Raw genomic sequence first — 25,306 nt, forward strand, 5'->3', positions numbered from 1 at the left:
TCGACGATCTTCAAAGCGGGGTTTTTATAGTCGCCGCTCCGACTCTAGGGTTTAACGTCGCCGCTCGACAGTCTTCAAGACGGGGTTTTTATAGTCGCCGCTCCGACTCTAGGGTTTAACATCGCCGCTCGACGGTCTTCAAGGCGGGATTTTTATAGTCGTCGCTCCGACTCTAGGTTTAACGTCGCCGCTCGACGCTCTTCAAGGCGGGGTCTTTATAGTTGCCGCTTTGACTCTGGGGTTTAACGTCGCCGCTCGACGGTTTTCAAGGCGAGATTTTTATAATCGCCGCTTCGACTCTAGGGTTTAACATCGCTGCTCGACGGTCTTCAAGGTGGGATCTTTATAGTTGCTGCTCTAACTCTAGGGTCTAACGTCGTCTCTTGACGGTCAACAAGGTGGGGTCTTTATAGTCGACACTCCGACTCTAGGGTTTAACATCGCCGCTCGACGGTCTTCAAGGAGGGGTTTTTATAGTCGCCGCTCCGACTCTGGGGTTTAACGTCGCCGCTCGACGGTCTTCAAGGTGGGGTTTTTATAGTCGTTGCTCTGACTCTAGGGTTTAACGTCGCCGCTCAACGATCTTCAATGCGGGGTTTTTATAGTCGCCGCTCCGACTCTAGGGTTTAACGTCATCGCTCGACAGTCTTCAAGGCGGGCTGACCGCTCGACGATAACTTTGTAATCCTTGCTTTAGATTCTAATCCTGCAGCCGAAGGATGCAGAAAAATGAAGATTACATGGTATTAGTTACATCAGTGCACCTTTCACCCAGCTCGGTACGGCTGGAGGTGGTGTGCACTCCATGGACTCTCTAGCCTCCGCCCGCCCTTGTCCTCTAGGTAATAAGCACCCGACCGGAGCTTTCCCACGACCTTGAAGGGTCTGGCCCAAGGAGCCTCCAGCTTGGTGACATCCCCGACTGGCTTCACCTTCTTCCATACGAAGTCACCGACCTGAAAAGATCTAGGTATTACCTGCATGTTGTAGTTCTGGCGCATCCTCTGTCGGTAGGCCGTCAATCGGACGGTTGCTTTGGCGCGTGCTTCATCCACCAAGTCCAATTCCAGGAGTCTCCACTCGGTGTTGTCCTAGCTATACTGCTGTAGCCGATCGGATTCAACTCCGACTTCGACAGGGATGACTGCTTCGCCTGCATAGACCAAGTGGAACGGTGTCACTCCCATCCCCTCCTTTGGAGTCGTGAGGATTGCCCATAGCACGCCCGGAAGCTCGTCTTCCCAGCTGCCTCCGACGTGGTCGAGCCGAATTCGAAGAATACGCAGAATTTCTTGATTGGCGACTTCAGCTTGTTCGTTGCTTTGGGGATACGCTATGGAGGTGAAGGCCTGTTGAATCTCATAGCCTTCACACCATTCTCTGAGACATTACCCGGCGAACTGTCTCCCATTGTCGGAGACGTGCCGACGTGGAATTCTGAACCAGCACATGATGTGTTGCCAGATGAATTTCTGAACCATCTGCTTGGTTATCCTTGCGAGCGGCTCGGCCTTGACCCATTTGGAGAAGTAGTCTACTGCGATGAGCAGGAACTTTCGTTGGTCGGTCGCCATGGGGAAGGGCCCCACTATATCCATGCCACACTGATCGAACGGGAAAGATACTGTGGGCGTAGTCATCTCTTCTGTGGGTCGGTGCGAGAGGTTGTGATACTTCTGGCAGTACAGGCAGGTGGACACTGTCCGAGCGGCATCCGCCTAGAGGGTTGGCCAAAAATATCCGGCCAGCAGTATCTTTCTGGCCAATGGCCGACCGCCTGGGTGTCCTCCGCAAGTTCCTTGATGCACCTCCTGTAGAATGTACTCGATGTCTTCTGGTCCGACGCACTTAAGTAGGGGCCGGGAGAAAGCTTTCTTGTACAGTTGATCCCCAATCAGCGTGAATCTTCTTGCTCTCCTTCTCAACAGGTGGGCTTCCTCCCGATCGGACGGCGTAATTCCCGATCGCAGGAACTCTATCAGCGATGTCCTCCAGTCATTTGGGAAAGTGAGTCCTTCCATCCGATCAACGTGTACCACTAGAGATACTTGCTCAATTAGCTGCGATATAACAACAGGCGATATGGAGCTGGCTAGCTTAGTCAGCCCGTCTGCCACTTGATTTTTCACTCGGGGTATCTTCTAAACCACCACCCCCTGGAAGTTGGCTTTTAACCTTTCAAAGGCTTCAGCGTAGAGCTTGAGTCGAGTGTTGCTTATCTTAAATGTTCCAGTGAGTTGTTGAGCGGCTAACTGGGAATCCGAGTGAATCAAGACCCTGATCGTTCCGACATGCCGAGCGGCTTGCAGGCCTGCTATGAGTGCCTCGTATTCGGCCTCGTTATTAGTTGCCCGATATTCTAGCCGAACAGATAGATGCATCCGTTCTTCCTGAGGGGAGATCAGTAGTACACCAACTCCACTTCCTTGTCGAGCGGACGATCCGTCCACATATATCCTCCAAGTGGCTTCTAGCTCGGGATTCTGTACTTTAGTGACAAAGTCCGCCAAGGATTGTGCCTTGATGGTCGTTCGGAGTTGATACTGTATGTCGAACTCACTAAGCTCCGTTGTCCATTTGATCAGTCGACCGGATGCCTCTGGATTGAGGAGGACTCTACCCAGAGGGTTGTTTGTCATTACTATGATCGAATGCGTGAGGAAGTATGGTCGAAGCCTCCGAGCGGCGAGCACCAGTGCAAAGGCAACTTTCTCGAGACCAGTGTAGAGAGATTCAGCATCCTTCAAAATATGGCTCAGGAATACACTGGTTGTTCTTCGTCATTCGGCCGCACCAACACAAAGCCGACGGCATGCTCGGTTGAGGACAAATAAATGCGAAGCGGCTCACCGGCAGCTGGCTTAGCCAATACAGGTAGAGAACTCAGATATGCCTTTAGTTCTTCAAATGCCTTATCACACTCTTCGCCCCATTGGAACTTGGTAGCTCGACGTAGTATCTTGAAGAAAAGGGAGGCTCCGGTCGGCAGATTTGAAGATGAATCGAGATAAGGCAGTTATCCGGTCAGTGAGGCGCTGAGCTTCCTTCAAATTTCTTAGCGGCGGCATATCTTGCAGTGCCCTCACCTTACTAGGGTTCACCTCGATGGCCCACTCAGTGACGATATAGCCGAGGAATTTTCCACCCTTTGCGCTGAACAGACATTTGCTCGGGTTCAGCTTAATTCCATATACGTGGAGCGTCCGACAAGTTTCTCCTATATCTGCATAGAGGTCGGAAGCTCGAAGGGACTTGATGAGTATATTATCTATATATACCTCCATGTTCCATCCGATCGGCTGCCAGAACACCTTATTCATGAGCCTTTGGTAGGTAGCCCCAGCATTCTTTAGTCCGAACGGCATCACGTTGTAACAATAGGTGTCGTCCGCCGTGATGAAGCTCACCTTTTCTTGATCCTCCCGGGCAAGCGGCACCTGATGATACCCCTGATACGCGTCTAGCATAGCTTTTCTACTTCAGCTCGGATGATTTGATTCTTCTTGGCGCTGAAGTCCCTTTTCCTCTACTTCACCGGCCTAACGTCCGGTCGGACGTGGAGCTCATACTGCGCTACGCTCGGGGAAATGCCGGGTAGTTTATGGGTGGACCAGGCGAAGACATCATGATTTCGCTGAAGGCATCTAATCAGCTCGTCCTTTTGCGCAGCTTGTAGGTCGGCTGCTATGAAAGTCGTTGCCTTCGACCGGCCAGGGTGTATATGCACTTTTTCTTTCTCTTCATAAACTAAAGTAGGGGTTTCTCAGTTACGGTGTTTACCTCGAGTCGGGGAACTTTCCGAGCGGACTTAGCCTCCGCCTTCACCATCTCGACATAGCAGCGCCGAGCAGCCAGTTAATCTCCTTGACTTCCCCGACCCGGTCCTCTACGGGGAATTTGATCTTCTGGCAATAGGTCGAGACTATCGCCTGGAATTCGTTGAGGGCCGGCCGGCCCAGGATGACGTTATAGGCTGATGGGGCATCTACGACGATGAAGGTGGTGGTCCTGGTCCTTCGGAGCGGCTCCTCTCTGAGTGATATGGTCAACCTTGTCTGACCGATCGGCTGGACCTCGTTGCCAGTGAACCTGTACAATGGGGTTGTCATCGGCAGCAACTCAGCCCGGTCGATCTGGAGATGGTCGAAGGCCTTCTTGAAGATGATGTTGACCGAGCTCCCTGTGTCAATGAATATGTGATGAATAGTATAGTTGGCGATTACCGCACGGATAATGAGGGTGTTGTCATGCGGCACTTCGATCCCAAAGAGATCCTTGGGACCAAACCTAATTTCGGGCACATTCGCCCTCTCTTGGCTACATCCTACAGCATGGATTTCCAGTCGTCTAGCATACAACTTCCGGGCTCGGTTGGAGCCTCCGCTAGTCGGTCCACTAGCTATGATGTTGATTTCACCCCGAGCGGCGTTGCTTCGGTTTTCCTCCTCCTGAGCGGAATGTCCGACTTGCCACCGTGAGGATGGGGCATGGTCGTCACTCCTTGCTTGATGATGATGCCGCCACTCGGGTGACCACCTGATCTCCTCTCGTCGTCCGGTACTCGGCCGCCTATATCGCAGTTCGGGGGAAGGCGATCGACGGTGATAACTCCTAGGAGTAGACTGGGCGACTGCAGGGACTCTGCGGCAGTCTCGGGTGTTGTGGGTGGCGGATTGATGGAAGGCACAGAACATAGGAGTCCATACCTTTCCCTTGGGCCTTGGTCGTTCGGCCGCCACATGTTGGACGGCGTGTGGTCTTGCTTCCTGATGTGGTCGTGCCACATCGGCTCGGGACCCTCTTGGAGGCTAGTGGTTGATTGGCGGCCTTCGTTCGGCGTGCACAGTTGGTTCTGATGGCGCTTCTTTCCTTCGGGCCACCTGAGCTTCCTCCACGTTGATATACTCGCTGGCCTTCTTTAGCATATGGTCGTAATCGCGGGGTGACTTCCTAATGAGCGAGTGGAAGAAGTCCCCGTCGATGAGCCCTTGGGTGAAGGCATGCATCATAGTTTCGGATGAGCCCGTGGGGATGTCCATGGTCGCCTGGTTAAAGCGTTGAATGTAGGCTCATAGAGTCTCTCTAGGCCCTTGCTTCATAGAGAACAAATTGACGCTGGTCTTCTGATAGCGTCTGCTGATCGCGAAGTGGTGGAGGAAAGCCATTCGGAAGTCTTTGAAGCTCTGAATTGATCCGTCCAGCAATCTTCGAAACCAACGTTGTACTGAGCCGGACAACGTAGTGAGGAAGACTCGGCACTTAACTGCATGCGTGTATTGATGAAGGGTTGCAGCGTTGTCGAACTTGCCGAGGTGGTCGTCCGAATCAGTTGACCCATTGTATTCGCCGATCGCCAAGGGTGCGTAGTGCCTTGGCAGAGGATCTCGCAGAATTGCCTCGGAGAATTCGCGGTTGATCCGCTCGGGAGACGAGTCGGCTCGGGGTGCCTTACCTTTTCTTGCGCCCCGAGCTGGAGCTTTGTCCGATGAGGACCGATCCCGATTTGCTTGCGTGATTTCAGATGGCGTCTGGAACAAGGCTCGATGGAATGGAATTGGGGTGGGTGACGCTTCTACCTACATGTCGATCGAACCCTTGTTTTGCCCCCATATGGAAAGTTGTTCCGGCCGATCTTCTTGCGCCGCTCGGCCTCCAGATGCTGAGGTTGCTTGTTGCGTCATCCGATCGGCTAGCGCCTTCTGTTACTGCTCTATTATCTTGGCCACTCGCGCCTGTACGAGCGTGTCGAGTTCCTCCTGAGAGAGCGTCACAGTATGTTGGCATCCAGCTTCTTCCATCTCCTTGACTCGGATTCAGGTGTGTTCCCACAGACGGCGCCAATTTGATCATGTCCGAGAGCTAAGTCGATGGACACTGGAGATGTGGCGCTCCTGTTGACTGGTTGAGGACTCTGAAGGCGTAAGTCTCCTGCTGGTGTGGACCTGCAAACACAACGCCGAGCCGAAGAGGGGTTCCCTGGCGACGACCCTCCGACGCTCAAGTAAGATCTCCGACGAAAAAAGAGTAGAGCCCAGAAGAAACGAGAACTGTAGCTACAGTATATGTGTGTGTACCTTCGTCGAAGTCTAGGGGTTCTTATATAGGGCTCCCCAGAGACGCACGCACGCTCCCCGAGGCATGCACGCTCCTCAAAGCATACCTGGAATGGATGTGTCAGAAAAGCGTGTCTGACGTTATACCTTAGTAGCACGAGCATATCTCTGGCGTGACAGTAGAAGTTTCCGCCGTACGATTCCTTGTCTGACCATGCCGCCGACCATGCCTCTTGTCGGCGGCACTGATTCCTAGGAAGATATTGTCAACTACCCTCTTTGTCCTTTACCGGGCCGAGTGTAGGAATCGCTCGGCTAACGTCTTTCCCTGGCTGAGCGAAGGAACCGCTCGGCTAACGCCCTCCAGGCGACACCAAGGTCGGACCAACTTGGATGGCCGCTCGCCCGATGATTTGATGTCCGACTCCGCCCTGTCGAGCGAGGGAGCCTTAACTGTCGGGGTTGATGTCGTGTTCCTGGGTATAGCCGAGCGGGATGTCCGCTCGGCCTTCGTCTCTTCTCGCTTTGCCTTATGAGCGTCGAAAACTTGGCGTCAGGCCGAGCTGTCGAGATGCCGGGTCGGCTACTCTTCCTACCGCTCAAGAAGGTATCTCGCCCGATCGACCGCCTATTCCTGGGTGTTGATCACTTTGACTTCCTATCGTGCGGGCCCCGTCTTACCACCGAATCAACAAGAAAGAGGTTATTTTTTTTCCAAGTAATTTATCTCTCTCTTACTAGCCCAGCTACACCAACACATATTTATTAGCATTGGTATCGATCTACCATTTGTCACATATTTGAACTTGTCAAGTTCACTTCAAAGAGCTTTGTACAAAGGTCTATGCTGGTTCCTTATTCAAGTTGGTCTCATACTTTTTTTTTTCGATTTTTTTTAAATATAAAGCTTTGTAGCCGACTCAATCACAATGGTAACAATTGCCAAAGAATATTTTTCCCCCTTAGAAACTACCTCCTGTGGATGCTATCTTATTTGAGATGGTTCCATTTCAAACTTTGACCGTACTCAACCTGGTTGAATTTTACGATAATCTAAGCGAGAAATTTCCTCTTTATACTTGTATTGTCTTCCTCATTTGAAATAACATTCATCTCCTTCTCCTTATAAAGGAGAGCTCATCTAATTTAGCGAGGGAGCAACATGCAAGACATTTGGCATGCACGTGAGCTTGTGCAGGCAACAACATGTTGCATACATGCATGCAAAGCAAAAACAACTTGCATGACATTTGCGCCCGCCTTCATGTAAGGCATGTGTCAAGCATGGATGTGTGGCTTGTGTCCTTGAGCAAGCAAAAGAGAATTATCGGTAAGCATATTCACGTGGACATGTCGTCATCCGCTAGTATTCGTACAAAAAATTAAATTCTTGGCTTAAAACGAATAATCTATCCGTCCGTCGTGTATATATATATATATATATATATATATATATATATATATATATATATATATATATATATATATATATATATATATATATATATATATATATATATATATATATATGTTACGTATTCGACTGTTGCTCCGTCAGGAGGTTCTCTGATCGGTCAGCAACTATGACACCTCGCCCGCCTAAATGTAAGGCATGTGTCAAGCATGGATATTGGCTTGTATTCTTGGCAATCAAAACATAATATATATATATATATTCACGTGGACATGTCGTGATCCGCTAGTATTCGTACCACAAATGGAATTCTTCGCTTAATACGAATAATCTATTCGTCCTGTTTTTATTCATTCGTATTTTTTCAACAACATATATATATATATATATATATATATATATATATATATATATATATATATATATATATATTTCTCCGGTCCTCTGTTTTTAATTTCAAACTCAAAAGTAACGCATCGACGCCGTCGATCGATCAGCCATTAATCTCACCTAACTGCCCCACAAGAATCACCATTTAAGACACGTAATCTGCCTTGTAATCTTGGGCATTGACCAAGCTAAATAAGAGGGCGATGGAACAGATGAGACGTTAATTAATATATATTAATCACATGTTAAGAAAGCTGCTAAACGTGTTTAACTGTTGCCTGCCTGCCTGATAAATGTGCTGTTCCGTTATAAATGTGCTGCTAGTACTCGTCGTTGTGTTTGATAGAGGAGATCGATCAGGAGAGGAGAGGAGAGGAGAGGAGGGGCGGAAGGTAAATAGCGAAGGAATATCGTCTTCCACTCAGATGGCGACCGACGGCCGCGACGGTAATGGAGTCCCTCCTGCTTTTTTTCGGAGGTAATTAATTTATCAATAAAAAATTAAGACGTTTGGTTTGTATTTCCTATATTATTTTCTATTTTTATTTTTGTAAAAACTCGTTTAGTTTGTATTTTCACATTCATTTTTAAGAAAAAAAAAGAATATTTTCTAATAAAATTAAAAAAGCGAAAAAATTATTTCCTGAAAATGAGAAAATATGATTTTTTGAAAAATGAAATGAAAATACAAACAAACCAAATACATCCTAAATTTTTATTAACTTATATGATTGTAATCATTGTTTTTTATAAAGAAAAATAGTCTAAAATCGCATAAGTACCTATTTTGTATATTTATATATATATATATATATATATATATATATATATATATATATATATAAAATGCGTACTGTTTCCATCCGCGACTGTTGTGACGGGGGACTGATCAAATCTAGACGCCCCAATTGTTAAACAAATTTTTTTTAACTATTTTTTTTTAAAGCTCGGGTTAAACTAATAAGATTTAAATTTTAGGGTTGGCTATATTATTCAAGTTAAGAAAAAATAAAATGAAAAAAAATTGATGCTCAAGAGGTGTACAACATATGAAGTATAATAATTAGGGTTTAAAATTTTAAAAAATATATATATTTTAAAAAAAAAATGGCATACCTTAATATTGAGGCACCTAGATCACTTCTAAACGCCTCGAGCACTAATCACACATAGGGATGAATCATACAGCATATCACTAAATCTCTTGCATGATTTTTGGTCTACACCTATGAGCGACAAGTGCTCGAGGCATTATAGAATTATCCAGGAATCCAGACATCTCAAACAATTCAAATGTTATTTTTTATTTTTGTATTTTTTTATTTTTAAAAATCTTAAATTTTCTTAAATCCTAAATCCTAAATATTATATCTTAAATTCTAAATCCTAAATCTTAAAAAAATTAAAAAATAAAATAAAATAAAAATGTCCCCTAAAAGCATCCATATTAATTTCCCTAAATATAGAATTTACCTTAAATTTTATATTTTACTTGAAAAAGTATTGCAATAGCTACCCTATTTATTTTCTAAATTTAAATTTGATTAATAGTACTTCTTTAGAAATAAAAAATATTAAAATATTATTTAATTTGAGAAAAAAATATATAAAGAATAGATTGGTAATAAAAAAATAGATATTACATAAAGAGAAAAAAAAATAAAAAAATAAAGATATGAAAATTTAAAGTAGATGTTGCTTATAGTGCAATGTAATTATCTAAATTTAATAAAGTGAGTAGTTTACTCAAATTTTATTGAAAAACTTTCTAAATACTATATCTTAAAAATTAAACCCTAAATTTTAAATCCTAAATTATAATCCAAAAGATTAAAATAAAAATTAAAAATTATCACATCATAAATACTTATATATTATAACTGTGAGCATCTAAAATTTTATTTATTTTAAATTCTTTTAAACTTGAACACGACGGACTTAACCCCGAACTTAACAAAATTTAAAAAAAACGAAAAAGAAAAAACGCATAACAATTGAGGCGCCTCGGAATATATATCTATAATCTATATACATACGTACGTGTGTAGGTTGGAAGGCAAGGTAGCTTTCATTACCGGCGGAGCCGCCGGTTCCGGCGAGGCGACCGCGCGGCTCTTCGTTCTCCACGGCGCGAAGGTGGTGATCGGCGACGTGCGCGACGAGCTCGGGCGAGCAGTGGCGTCCAGCATTGGCGGCGAGGACGCGATCACGTACGTGCACTGCGACGTGTCCGAGGAGGCCGACGTTGAGCGCGCCGTCGGCCTGGCGGTGGCCAAGTACGGCCGCCTCGACGTCGTTTTCAACAACGCGGGCGTGCTCGACGGATGCCGCGGCTTCGCCGTCGCGGAGGCCGACGACTTCGACCGCGTGATGGCGGTCAACGTTCGGGGCGTGTTCCTGGGCACCAAGCACGCCGCGCGCGCCATGATGGCGGCGGGCGTGCGGGGGAGCATCATCAACAACGGCAGCGTGGCGACGGTGGTGGCCGGCGTGGCTTCGCACGCCTACGTGGCGTCGAAGCACGCGGTGCTGGGGCTGACGCGGAGCGCGGCGGCGGAGCTCGGCCAGCACGGCATCCGCGTCAACTGCGTGTCGCCCTTCGCCTACGCCACGTCGTTGGCCTGCGACTTCATTCACATGGACCAGAAACAGGTCGAGGAGTTCATCGGCACAGTAAGCAACCTCAAGGGGGCGGTGCTGAGGGGGGACGACGTGGCGCGCACCGCCGTCTACCTGGCCAGTGACGAGTCATGCTACGTCAGCGGACAGAACATCATCATCGACGGCGGCTTTACCGCCGTCAACCACGCCTTTGGCCTCTTCAAGAACTGAGCGATATATCACTCGGATCCAGCTGGATTTACCTTAAATTAGTATAAATAATAAATGTCGGTCCGAAAAATAATTATGTACTATTTCAATAATAATAATAATAATAATAATAATAATAATAATAATTACGTAAACATAACTTATGTTTAGTTAATGACGTTAATGTATGTGTTTCAGCACGACTGTGATCGATCCAATGTAATGACAGCAAATATCTATTTATGTATACTTCTAAACTACGCAGTCGTTTAGTTTTCTACAAATTGTTTGTGATTTCTTTGAAAGGAAAAAAAATTATATAATTCTGATATATATATATATATATTTATCTTATATTATAGTGTAGCTGAGTTAGGTTATTTCATTGGTTTATCAGTGACTTAGTCCTACTGAGAATGAATATGAATTGTGTAGAGAAGAAAGTTACGACTCAAGATGTTTTGCAAAAGTCGAGGTTGAGAAGATCGCTTGTTGCTTTAGAGGAAAAAAAATGCACCTTCCACAGTCTGGTAGATAGGTATTATGTGTTGACTCAGTGAAACTATATCTACAAGAGGAGCACAATACATATTAGGGTAAATATGTGTCCCAAAAGATGAGGAATTTGATTTCACTAAGTCTATTAGATTCGAAAAGGATACCTAGCGCGGTTCAAAATTAAGAATCACATAAAGACAGACCAACGTGTTGCACATGAAAGATTGAAAGATAGATCGACATATAGAATAAGATGACCACTAAAACATATAAGACATGTAGAAACCACCTAAGTGGATAGTGTACCTTAGCACATTGGATGGTAGAAGTGTGATCTACTAATTATCTATGAGCTGAGAAATCTTAAGGATCTTCTTCCGGTTGAAATTGTCAGGTAAACGAAGTGTCAGCGATGTGAACTGATGGATTTAGCTTGTGTCGTGTTGGAGGAGATTGAGAGGAGTGTGACCGATTTATCTTAGAATACTTGAATGGTATGACTTTTGAAGCCTTCAACTTTGGTGGGAATTTACCACTAGAAAATCCATAAACTCATGCTGCTAAATTTACATCAAACGGAATAATTACCTTAAGCAAAGTTCATGCATGCATCTAAAGTCCCCTAAGCAAATTATTGGAATGATTCTGGCTGCCACTAAAACACTTTAAACATAGAGACATATCTCGCCCATATTTCTGTTTGGTATATAAAAACCCCAGTTTCAACTCGCTCACTCCGCTGCTTTCCCTTTGTATCCATTCCTCCTTTCCCCAGCAGAAGCGCCATTATTTCCCATCTCCAGCAGGTAGCAGATCATCGAATCGACATCGTCGCCAAATATGCTATATGCTTCCATCGCCTGCATATATCCGAAGCCCATGGACAGAACCATCTGCATGCTGCTGCTGAGGATAATCTCTGGCAGCAGTGCTTTCTCATTCTCTCCCTCTAATATAGATTGTGACGACCCTGTTTCTGCAAAACAGATCATAGTCTTTTCTTCATCTATCCATGGAGAAAAGGTCTGCGAGGAATGGTTGCCAGAAATAGTAAGGGGCATACTTGCCACAGAAGATGATGGTTCTGCACTGGATGTGGAAGACTCTATAGAGAAAGCATACTGTTTCAACTTCTCCTTAGCCAAATACTCGGCCCGTGAAGCCTCCATCACCATCCTCTCAATTTCCTTCTCTGTTAGTTCCAGATCAGAGTAGAAACGCCCCTCAGCTATAAGTGCCTGAAAGAATATGAGCCTGAGTCTAACAAATTGCGAAAAAAAAAATGACTTAAATGGATTTAGTTAACAGGTTTTTACCAAGATTTGAGGCGTTTAGTTAGGTGATTCAGCAGCTATAGTTATGCAATAAATATTAAGATTTATGACATTTAATTGACTAGTCAAAGGAATTAAATTACATAAGATTTCATGAGATTCTAGTGTGAAAGGCTTCCTACCAAATGTATCTAGCTTGTCATTGAAACAATTTAGCATTTCCAAATACTAAATTTCCATGCTGACAAGTACACGACGAGAATAGTTAATATGTATGAATTATGTTTTCTCAGCACTCAACAAATTTGTAATTGAATTCATTACAATAACTAAAAGGTGTTTGCACAAACTTGATTTAAGCCCAAAAAAGGGATTCTGCCCTTGACCTACACACCAACTAGCCAACAAGTGGGAATTATGTCATCACAACATTCAAGTATTATGACGGCTCTTATGATTCACAATACTTGACCTAGTTTGTGAACTACTAGACAGAACAGCTAATGAAAAATAACCATAATTAAGTTCAATAGATGATAATCAAAGAATCTAGAACATTACACAATGAAAATCTGTGCCACAATGAAATTAAACTGTACTTACATTATCAAGTTGCTGGTCTTGCTGTGCTTTAATGGCAGTCTTTATCTGATCCTTATCTATGTTTCTCTGCAAAGAAAGGAGATCAATTAGGGGAAGAATGTAATAGAAACAAATCCAGTTAGTCAGTCAATATCAGTCATGATGCCACTGAAATATTATCTAGATGAAGTACAATGAGAAACTAGCAGCAATGGTCCAAAATAATTTTAAAAGACATTACAGCTGAACAGAGAGTAAAGTATAACCTTTTACTCCTCGCCTATCTTAATAAATGCAAAATTGTGAGGTTTACAGACTTATAGAATAAATTGTTATGAAACTGCAGACGATCATAAAAAGAACTTACCCCTCGAAGACTATTGAATCCAAGACCTGCACCCACTGTCATCCTACGTGGATCGACCAGTGAGTTATAATGGTTGCCATGATGGTAACTTAACCGAATTGGAGGGACATCAGTGACATAACTCCCTTGAAAGATGTTAATAGGTTCTGTACATTAAAATGTAGGAATTACAAAAAATTTACTGTTGATTGGAACATTGTAAACCTATCAACAAATGAGACCATACCAGTGCTATAGGAGTATATATGTATAGGGCGGTTGTACATTTCTGCAAATGCCTGAATCTCAATGTTGTTTCCATATACCTAAAACAAGCAAGGAATAAAATATGTTTATACCATTAGAAAATAGTCTGTATGGCTTAAGACCTAAAGACTCTTTAAAGTTGAATCAAATTACTAGCGACATATCATATAATGAGAGATAATGAGTAATGAAGTTAGTGTTTTTTCAGTGCAGCGATACTCTCACACCAAGTAAATAAAAATAAATGCTTCATATATATTAATATTTACTGCCCTCACTAACTGATTCTCTACCAATTCCACTCCTTGTATACAAGTTCTAGTATCCAAACAAAAAAGCCTAATTTCAAGTGTGTGAATGAATACAAGTCTAAGATCTTGAAGTTTCTTCATAACCACAGCCCATTTGAACATGACTCTCAGGATCAATGGGTACTATTCCAGAATAGGGTATAATTGGACAACCAACCAAATATTAGCTAAAAAACTTCATAATATGTGCAATAACTTCTGCATCATTTTACTGGTGTGGCTTGTGAAGCACTGAAGTTTAGCACTAAATATAGATGTATAGATAAAGCCGGCAAAAACTAGAGCCCAAAAGGCATAAAATCATGTACATCACAAGATACATGGTTGATTTGTTTTACAGAAAACATGAAAAATTGCATTGCAGCATTTACACCAAATGCCAAAACATAATACGGGATACAAGCTTGCAACAAATAGCATGGGATTGACATTGCCATAATGGTAAGAGTAAAAATAAAGAAAATCATACAAGCAATGATCAAAATGGTGAGAAGGTGCACAAAATACCTTGTCTCTCCTTTTCCTCTTGCAGTATAAAGTGAAACTTTCAATTAGAAACTGAGAAAAATGATCCCGTTCCTTTTCCTGACCAAAAAAAATGGAGGCATTATAAGGAGTAGGCTAGCACCACTAAAAGAACCCATTTTTTTATAATAAAGTTTATGTTTCATATGCTATTTCTGGGAATAAAATACTGCTCGGTTATATGCTTCAGTTTCAAAATGTTAAACTTTTAATTGTTTAAGAAATTGATAAAAATGGATTGCTTCCTACAAAGTCCAACACCTCGATCCATAAAGTATCAAGAGCCATAATTCAGTAATATAAATTTTTTCCTTTCGGCCTAAAGGACACATGATGATCACAAAAGATACTTCAAGCACCACTCATTCAATAATTCATTTTTAATCCTCATAACTATGTCTTTATCAATATCCCCTAATCATTGAATAATAGAAATCATATATTTAAACTCTAACTTATAGAAATTTTATTTTCATCAATCTTGACTATTTATGTGATTCTTTTTTTTCTCATATCAATTGTAGTAAATTATTTATTTATTTGTTCCATCATTCTGCATCATATTGTAAACTAAATAACATGTACAAGTTATGCATATAGCCATCGGTTGTATAGCATCAGTGATAAAAAAAATGCAGCAATGCTACTATTCTAAAAAATGATTTTTTTTTTTTTGGCTAGAATCATGATGCATACCAAGTAATCAACACACATTTGCCTTGCCATATCATATGCTTCTGCATCACCGTAAACTTGGTCTGCAACTGCCCGGAAAAGGCAATTCCCATCCTCCAACATCTTTCTCACTTCAAAACCTTTTGTCCGCCGTATCTCAAGAACAAACAATCTTTCTCTCTCCTAACAAGAAAAATGATTCAGCACTTGGCATCAATCATGGGAGGGTCTAAAAAGAAAACTTCATAGTTGATACAATCAAGAAATCACTAATATTAATATTCACTGAATGAAACAAGAGAAGATATCGGTTTGTATAAATTAAAAAAAAAATACAATCCTTGATTATTGGGCTTGTAACAGCCTAATTCTCTATAGAAGTATTTATAAACTATCAAATTGATGCAATATATACAGTGAACATATCTACATTCCATAGTGCAACATGTAAATACTAAATTATACCAGAAATGGTTACCTATTATGGTGTTCTTAAGTTATTGAATTCAAGAACTTTTGCACACAAGTTAGATTTACATGTAATGAAGGTCCACAAAACAGTTTTTGAGCATGAATTGAAAATTCATTATAACTCACTATCAGATAATTTGTTGTTTGATAACTTTGGAGGAAAAAATATCACTACTAATTAAGGGGAACGCCCAACAGAAAAACAGGTACTATACAATCGTTATGAGCAGCAGAAAGAACAAGAGCAATTAAACCATCAAACTCAACAAATGTCAGAGTATGCAATAGTAAAATTTCTCTTCTTTATATAGGCAAACAAAAGAAATCCAAGACATCTAAGGTAATTTGCGACATACAAAAATATTATACCTGGTGACAGTTTGTCATCTTATCATTCAAGTCCAACACGATTATGACAGAAACAACAGAGAAAGCTAGTAATGATGACAGGACACACTTTATCATTTGAGTTAAATATAATTGCCAAGGCAACAAAGAAAAGAAAACAAATAAGAATATTTTCACTTCTTATATTAATTTAAACACTTAATGGTCTTCTTCTCACATAATATCTATTATTGCCTAAAGAAAAAAAATAGCAAATTTAATTAACCTATTTGGAGATAGACAACAAAGTCCATGTAGCCAACCTAAAATAGTATCTAAGCATAAAGATTATTCTGATAGAATAATATATCCTTGCCTTTCCCAGTCACTTTTTTTTGGATGTCCTATTTCTTTTCTTTTTTTTAAAGGGATAAGGATGCTTGAAGCTAGAAAAAGGTCAAGTAGTTAAGAAAATAACAATGATTGAAGACATATAATCTCGAATCAATATAAGATGAGATGAAATTTAGTATCACTTGCTCAAATTTTAAAGTAAACTAAATGACCAAAACTTATTTAAGATGCATTTGTAGGAAATTTGCAAGCATTGTCATTATTATCCTCTTCACCTAGATAGAGAGAACAGAAAAATATCTCTCTTGTTAACAAATAAATTCCAATTGAGACAAATTATACCAATTTTCAACAATTGATATATGTCACGAGTTAGATTTCATAATCATAAGCATAAGCCAGATGTTTAGAACTTTGTCCTAGCCACCTGAATTTTTCCAAACAATAAATGAATGCACAATGAACTCAGTGAAAAAACTTTATACTTGGTAATTTAACATGAACCTAATCTATGTTGAAGGTATAAAAATATTAGTGAAGAAAGATTTATATTTAGTAGATTAACATGGGCAAAAACTATCATTATCAATTAGTTGATATGAAAGAAGCTGCATAGAAAGATAAACTTTTAATTGTCAAAACAGTATTGCAATAAGGTTTCTTAAGAAGAAATCAAAAAGACGTGTCACGACATTTTTGTTTCAGAATGGATCATACCACATCCCCATAGGAGGTCGCATAGCCAGGGCCTTGTTCATCTGCACTGTTGTAACCATCCCCTTCACCATATGACATAGGGGAAGAAGGCCGAGAGTTTGATGGTGAGCGTGCTCCAACGACTGGCCAAGGTGTTTGCCTTCTTGAAGAACCAATCCTCACAGAGTTTGACGATCCTAATCCCATTCTCCTGGAGCTCTGATTAGTCAAAAAAGGCTTCAATGGTGGGGCTGGAGGTGGTGGAGGGTAGGAAGCACCTGTAGCAATCTGTGGTGAACCAATTACCAATGGAACTATGCCTGATCGAAGAGCATCTTCTTGGCCCAAATGATGCTCACTGGTTTCTGCCCTTGGAGCAGAAGAATCCAGAACATCATTAATTGAAGACTTGTTTTCTTCATATACATTAGTCGCACCCTCGACATTAATTACTTGAGAAGATTCATCATGTTTCGAGATTTTATCCTCAACACTCTCCAAACGATCTCCAGAATCTTCTATTACATTTTGGTCTTCAATAATCTGTTTTTCTGGGTCGTCCTTAGATGTGGAGGAAGCCTGAGAAGACGGTGGTGTTGAATTTGATGGAGGCCGATTAGAATTTGAGGAAGAACCACGCTGAACGAAGATTCTAGTCATTTTATCTATACAAAGTATCTCGTCAGCAGCTCCTAACTTCCGTCAAACCCTTTCGTACTTGCTCAAAGATCCACTGTCCAAATGATCCCTTTATCGCGTGTTCTGACTTTGGCAGAACCGATCGCGAAACCCCAGCCAATTGATTCGTCTTGCCCCAGCACGGTTTCCCCCACGCTGTTAACCAATCTCTGAGTTCCTCTGACAATTCTCATGAGATCAGATTCCTCCGTCTTCTTGCCACAAAGTTCACCTAGAAAAACGCCCTTAAAAGAACCCTCCCTCCCCCCAACAAATCCAGCGGTCCCTCAAGTTCTCTGCCAAAACCCATCTACCATAATCAATTGCTCAAGATGCTAAATTTCCGCAGAAACACTGCAAGCATCAAAATCCTAAGCAAGCAAGATGCTTGGAAAGAACATGCACGGGAAAACCCTAAAAAGCTCTGAGAATTCGCCAAAAAAAAACGACGAAAAGCAACGAACCTGAACAGCGAGAACGCTTGCCTTGGCCACTTCCGGGGGATCCCTGATCTCTACGATCGGGCAAGGGAAAAGGATCCGTGGAGGAGCGGTGACTGAGATGACAGCGAACGAGCCTTCGGAAGAAAAAAAAAAAGATTCCAATCGCGCGACGAAAGGTAAGAGAAATGGGGGAGGGCTTGCGGCTGCCTGCATTCACCCTCTTATACGGCGATGGAGAGACACCGGACCGCAATCGGCTTAAGTTACCTTTTTACCCCCTCATTTCCTAACAATACTACTTGGTATTTGGGTAAATATCTAAACTTGTGGATATAAAAAAGTCATTGTGCATTATATTTTTGTTTACCTAAAGTGCCCACAACGATAGCGGTGAGAAAATGGTGGTGGTGACGTGGATCCCAGTCGGTATGCACTTCAGGCCGAAACGAATTCGGTTCCGACTAAGAGCGTGGCGCTCCGTGATTCGTCAATCTTGTATCGGCTGTTTAAACTCGGCCAGCAAAACTGATATTGGATAGTTTATTTACGCAGAGAATATTTTATTTTACCGAAATATTTTTTTAATCTTTTCCATGTTACTCTCTACAATTCCAATGAATTATTCAAATGCCCCTAGCCGCTGTAAATGTTCTCTCCATTATCGACATTAATTATAGACCAATTTACACATTATAGATTAATATTTTATAGTTAGAAAAACTTCAAAAGCACAAGATTTTTTGGGGTTTAAGTATCAAGGTCTTATAATAAGATTTTTAACATTTATAAAATCATAAATTAAAAATTCACAATTAAAAATTAGTTTATACCTTAACATAGCACTTGCTAAATAGAAAGCTGATCTGTAAATAAGTGAATAGTTAGATTTTTAAAAAAATATATTTCTTTTTTATTTTTAGCTTTAACATGTGTTCTTGGCTTTAAAATGGTTTTTTTGTTAAAGTATAGCTAGCAAATTAATCTAGGTGTTATCGTTCGTCATGAGTGGTTCAATATTATCGATCTCATGATAAAATTAAGTAAATCATGAAAAATAATTTATCCTAATACAGCGATCCTTTATATGAAGAGATCGGACATCTAATGAAATATTTTATATCTGTACCCTCTATAAGAGAGGTCAGATAGGACGTAAACGAGCTGAGCCGAACAATAAGAGACTTGAACTTGGACTTAGTTCATTATCCCTAAGCTCTAGCTCGGCTCGAGTTTTGGGAGCGAGCGTAGTGACCTTTTGCCATCATCAAACTCGGCTCGAGTTTGATTCGAACTTTAATTCTTAAGATCGAATTCGACTCGTAATAAAATTAAATAGCTCAAGCTTAGCTTTAAAAAGTTCGTTTAAAAATTAAACGAGTTTAGTTCGAGTTTGTTTAAGATAATTAACTATAATAATTAATAATATATTATTATTATATTTATTATTTATATATTATTATTATTAGATAAACGAGCCTCTTAACGAACTTATTCGCTAGTAACGAACACGTTTACGAGCTCACGAGCTAAATACTGTTAAGCTCGAGTTTGGCTCGATAATATTTTTGAGCTTGAAATTAAACTCGAGCTCGGCTCGTTAGCTTAATTGAACGAATTTTTTTTCGAACCGAGACCTAAATAGTTCATGAGCGGCTTGCCTCGTTTATACTTCTAAGATCAAAGACCCAACAAGATATTTTACCTCCTTTAAAAATTGAAACAAATATCCAGATAGATACCAATTGTCCATGGAAGCAAATAATTAATTTAGAAAAATATGGATCTGCCGCAATAGCACCCTAAGTGGGAAAGCCTAAGTAGCAAGTGCATGGGCGGGATCTACAGAAGCGATAAAACTCTTTACCCTTTACGGAGATTTGACCCTCCAACCATTATGACTTTTGATCCGGTGGTGAAGGAGGGGGCCCGGCAGTACAGTGGTCAATGACACGTGGAAGTCAAAGTCAAAATGGACAGACCAATGTGTTGGCCGAGCGGGGAGGTCACCTCGCCGATCGGCCTTAATAGCGCCCAGGCCGGCGCGAAGACAACTCGATCATAGGTCAGGTTTCCGATGCTCAGGGGGTTTCGTATAAAAGAGGCGATGCGCCGACCGGCAAGTCCGCTCGGCCGAGCTACCGAATAACTAAGGTTGCATGCCCGTCCAAGTATGTAACCGAGCGTCTCACCCGCTCGGCCTAGTAATAGACGAGAGAGAAGAGGACAAAAAATAGACAGTTGGCGATATCCTTCTCGAGAAATGCGCCGCCGACAAACAGCATGATCGGCGACCAGACCGGACAGAAGATCGTATGATAAAAGTTTTCACTGTCATATCGGAGATATGCTCGGACGGTTGCGGTATGGCGTCAGACACACTTTTCTGACACGTCCATTTCGAGGTATGCTTTGAGGAGCGTGCACGCCTCGGGAAGCATGCACGCCCCCCGATCCTATATAAGGATCCTCAGACTTCGACGAAGGTATGCATGATCATCTACTGTAGCTCTTTGCCTCGTTATTCTGCTTTAATTTCTTCTCGCCTGACTTAAGCGTCGAGGGTCGTCGCCGGGATCCCCTCCCCGACTCGGTTTTGCTGCAGGTTCACCGGAGTCCACATCAGCCCGGAGTCTACTCGAAATCAACAGAGAGTGTCACCTCTCCTACGTCCGTCTACTTGACTCTCGGATAGGATGAACTTTATTTCAAGTATTTAGCAGTGAACTACGCCCCTCAAAGAATCCTAAAGTTGATTATTGCTCATCTTATTAATTTTACCATGAGTTGCTAGATGCACTATCCTCTTAAAAAAATGTGGAATCGTCACATCAAAAGCCCCCCTAGAGGCGGTCCCACGGATATGGAGGGAGGTAAATATAGATACACAGTTGAAAGCGCATGGTCGGGATGCTAACCCCAAGCAATGACATCCCGAGGATCGAACCCTGGACCTCTCGGCCACGAAACCATGCACCCTCAACTGTGTTACACCCTAAGGACTAGATGCACTATCCTCTAGCTCTATGCTATGGTGCATCCGTGGAGTATTTATGATTTCCTTAGGGTGATACGATAGTTGAAACATGGAGTATTTTTACATAAAATTTTGGTGTCGAAATTTGATGCGTCCGAACATGTTTTTTCCCATACCTTATCCACTTACATTAATGGTTAATAGTCATTCATGATTTATCTCTTTCATATTGACCTAGAGACGAATTAACAGGAGCGTTGAAATGTTAGGATGAATAAATCATCTTTTATCATATATGTGGAATATTTATGGTTCGATTGTCAATTATAATGCAGGATATTTTTTTTTAATAAGATGATAATCTTGGGATGTCTGGTTGTAATTTATTTTGACGATGGATAAATTTTATTTTTTATGAAACTAGAATATGTTTAGGAGTAATCGATATTGAATATAGGTATAAAACATACGGTGCTGGCCGAGCCCGAACCCTAAACTAAACTAGTTTTTAAACCCTAAACCAAGTCTGGCTTCCACACGTATAAATTCCATTTCTGAGACAGTGGAGATCCTACACGAATCCCTGTCAGAGCACGAAAGATCTCCAAGATCTCAGAAAGTTCATCTCCACGTGGACTTTCCCCTTTCAGATTTGTTGGTTGAAATCCCTAAATCTTTTTTTACCAACACTATGATAGGGACGATATGATTATGCATTTAAACTATCAATTAATTATAAATATTTTAGTAAGTGATATAAAATTAAGTTAAATATATAAGAATACATAATTAACAATAATAAAATATAATATATTTAAATATTTTTTAGTCGTTGTTGATAGATAGATAAATGCTAAATTTTAATTAACTAAATCATTTTTATTCTATCAATATTATTTTAGTCGATAAAAATTATTCTACGAATTTGTTTATAGTCAGCCGAAAAATTTATGTAGTTTGATCTAGGTTTATTTAGTCAATATTGATTTTTTTTATTTGTCTAACACATTTGGCATAGATAGCAAGACTCATTTACTAATTTAATAAGTCGCATGGGTTATTCAGCCCAATCGATCATCTTTCCTTATTCAGTCTCGGCTAGGATGTCATCATTAAATTTTTTTAATAACCGATTCAATTACAATTTATTATTAAAAAAAATTAATGAATAGCAGATATTAGAATATTGACGATGAATCTTCATATATATTTTTTCAATTTACTTTTATAACGGATGAAAAATTTCCGTCAGACTTGATCGATCATTCCAAATTACCTAACTGATTAATTATTTATTTATTTTTCTAAAGAGTATCATTTCCCGCCTGCGACATTTGAATTTGAATGATGTAGTCATTCTCGTTTTTGCGGTGGCAGCATGACCATGATCTTTTTCTCTACGTTTAGGTTGCAACGACTCTTTCTTTCTCTTCTTCTGGTCAGCAGAGTTGAGGACCAAGGAGGACCCCGACTCTTATGATTTGAGATGCACGAAAAAGTCTGCGCAGAACAATCAATCAGCTCACCCCTTCCTGCCTAGCTACAAGCAGCCTCTTCTCCTTTTCCCTATTCCTACTTTTACTCTGTTGGATCATGAAGCTACTACTACTTGGTAGAGCAAATATCATTTGCATTTCTCCACTTTATTCATTCGCTTTGCTTTTAGAACACCTACACCTCTAGATTGATCGATTGGGGTAAGAACTACAATGCAATGCACTGTGAGGAACAACACTGCACTGTGAGATCTTTAATGGGCTAGGAAAGGAAACAACTTTCGGCCAAAATATCATGGTCAAGCCATTACTCAATAAACACGATTCTGGGGTCACTCCAACATCTAAGTTAAAGTTAGAGTATTAAAAATTAAGAGAAAGAAAAAATTAATCATATTATTGAATCTAAAATTGATATTTAAAAATATAAAGTATAAAGTCTTATATAATTAAGTTAAGAAACACTAAACTCTATAAAAAAAATTCAAATTGCTCTAAAAGGTATAAACAAATAAATATATAATCTAACATCCCCCTCAAACTCATGATGCTAAAATTAGAAGCATTGAGGATTTGTCAGATAAGAAATGAAAATGTGAAGCGGCATGTGCCTTAGTAAACATATCAGTAATTTGTAGTTTTGAAGGAACAAAAGGCAATGTGATGGTGTCAATCTGAAGATGGTGACGAGTAATGTGACAATCAATTTCAGTATGTTTCGTTCGCTCATAAAAAACTAAATTGTGTGTAATTTGAATAGCACTCTGATTATCACAATATAACGGAGTAGGTTGATGAAAGAGACACTCATATCCGCAAGCAACCAACACAACCAAACTATCTCACAAGTAGTTGAGGTCATGATACGATACTCAGCTTCTGTGGAAGATCTAGAATAACATCTTATTTTTTACTCTTCCAAGAAATGAGAAAATCACCAAGTAAAACGTAAAAGTCAATGGTAGATTTGCGATCCGTAGGATCACCAACCCAATCCGCATCAGAGTATGCACGCAGCTTAGGAGATGAAGTAGAAGGAAATAAAAGACTTTGAAATTGAGTGCCCTGAAGATACCTGAGAATACGAAGAATAACAACCCAATGAACTGTAGTTGGTGCAGTGACAAATTGACTAATCACATGAACAGTATACGCAATATCTGGACGAGTCACGGTGAGATAAACCAAGCTTCCAACAATAGTTCTGTACAAACTAGGATCCAACAAAGGTGAGACATCAGATAGAGAATATTGAGCATTAGTCTCAATAGAAGTATCAATAACTCTATTATCAGTACGACGAGCATGCTCAAATAGATCAGATATATACTTTGACTGAGATAAAAGATAATCTTTCGAGGAATAAGCAACCTCAATGCCCAAAAAGTAGCATAGTATACTTGTCTTTCATAGCAAAACAATGAGTCAACTCAGACTTCAAGAAATCAATTTTATCAGAATCATCACAGTAATAATCATGCCATCAACATATAATGATAAAAAAATACGACCTGCACTCATACATCTGACAAACAATGCTGAATCATGATTACTAGGATGAAACTAAACGAAATAATCACTGTAGAGAACTTCTCAAACCAAACACAAGGTGCTTGTTTGAGACCATAAAGTGCTTTACGAAACCTGCAAACTTCACCAGGTTGGTGTGAAATATCAGAAAGAGGTGTGATATAAACTTCTTCATGAAGATCGCCATTTAGAAATATATTCTTGATATCCATCTAAGATATTCTCTATTGACAAACAAAAGAAACGACAATCAGAGTACGAACAATCATTATTTTTGCAACAGGAGCAAATGTTTCCTCAAAATCCATGTCATACTCCTGAGAATAACTTTTAACAACAAGACGAGCTTTGTATTGTTCAATAAATCCATCAAATTTAGTTTTGATCTTATATACCCAACGAGAGCTAATAGTATGTTTTCCTGATGGCAATAGAACCAAATTCCATGTATGACTCTGATCCAAAGCAGTTAGTTCCTCAGCCAGAGCACTCTGTCAAAGTGGGTTACAAACAACTTCTATATAGAATACGGGCTCAGAAAAACAATGAATAGATGCAACAAATGAAGCAAAAGAATGAGAATAATAGGAGTAAGCAAAATCTAGTAGTTTAAAGACTTACAAACACGAGTGAATTGATGACGGTGGAGAGAAAGATCATCCGCAACCTCAGGAGATGATTGGGTAGTGGCAGAAGGAGAAGCATGTAAAGCGGATATCTCGTGAACCAAAGTACCAGATTCAGTTCAGCTACCAATAGGAGTTGTGGGTGAAGCTTCCTCAGTGTCGGTATTGAAAGGATCAATGCAAAGTAGATTTGACTTTGTTATATTATACGAACTAGCAAGAATAGAAAAGAATAGAATATGTTCAAGAAATACAACATGACGAGAGACATACAATTTTTGACTAACGGGATCAAAGCAACGATATCGTTTTTGACAAACACCATAACTCAGAAAGACACAAATAGCAAACCAAGAGGCTAATTTATTACACTCGACATGTGGACGAAGAACAAAGCAAGTACAACCAAAAACATGAAAAGAAGAGTGGAGAGGAGCAAGCCCGTACAATTTTTCAAAAGGTGACAAGCCTGTATTGTATGAGGTTGGAATTCTATTAATCACGTGTGCATCGGTAAGGATTGCTTCCCCCCAAAAGGTACTAGAAATACTGGCAGACAATATAA

The 25,306-nt window shown here is 40.7% G+C and overlaps 2 protein-coding genes across 4 annotated transcripts; one reads left to right on the forward strand and one right to left on the reverse strand.

Moving 5' to 3' along the window:
- The first annotated feature begins 8,184 nt into the window (after window positions 1-8,184).
- LOC122024578 (momilactone A synthase-like) lies at window positions 8,185-10,791 on the forward strand. The gene is made up of 2 exons (XM_042583233.1): window positions 8,185-8,335; window positions 9,906-10,791. The coding sequence occupies exons 1-2, from the start codon at window positions 8,283-8,285 to the stop codon at window positions 10,687-10,689; spliced, it is 837 nt and encodes a 278-aa protein (XP_042439167.1). The 5' UTR covers window positions 8,185-8,282; the 3' UTR covers window positions 10,690-10,791.
- Window positions 10,792-11,683: 892 nt separating this feature from the next.
- On the reverse strand, window positions 11,684-18,304 carry LOC122023354 (OVARIAN TUMOR DOMAIN-containing deubiquitinating enzyme 6-like). Of its 3 annotated transcripts, none has more exons than XM_042581406.1 (9): window positions 18,137-18,304; window positions 17,016-17,968; window positions 15,168-15,329; window positions 14,454-14,531; window positions 13,616-13,694; window positions 13,390-13,535; window positions 13,044-13,109; window positions 12,230-12,404; window positions 11,684-12,142 (listed from the first exon to the last, which is right to left on the reverse strand). In XM_042581406.1, exons 2-9 carry the CDS (start codon window positions 17,652-17,654, stop codon window positions 11,898-11,900), a joined length of 1,590 nt encoding a protein of 529 aa, XP_042437340.1. In that variant the 5' UTR covers window positions 17,655-17,968; window positions 18,137-18,304; the 3' UTR covers window positions 11,684-11,897. The 3 variants fall into 3 exon arrangements, with proteins under 3 accessions (XP_042437340.1, XP_042437339.1, XP_042437341.1); XM_042581405.1 differs by having other exon boundaries at window positions 17,016-18,026; XM_042581407.1 differs by lacking the exon at window positions 18,137-18,304 and having other exon boundaries at window positions 17,016-18,043.
- Between the last annotated feature and the right edge of the window lie 7,002 nt (window positions 18,305-25,306).

The sequence above is a fragment of the Zingiber officinale genome, chromosome 9B (assembly GCF_018446385.1).
Source record: "Zingiber officinale cultivar Zhangliang chromosome 9B, Zo_v1.1, whole genome shotgun sequence".
Classification (NCBI taxonomy): Eukaryota; Viridiplantae; Streptophyta; class Magnoliopsida; order Zingiberales; family Zingiberaceae; genus Zingiber; species Zingiber officinale.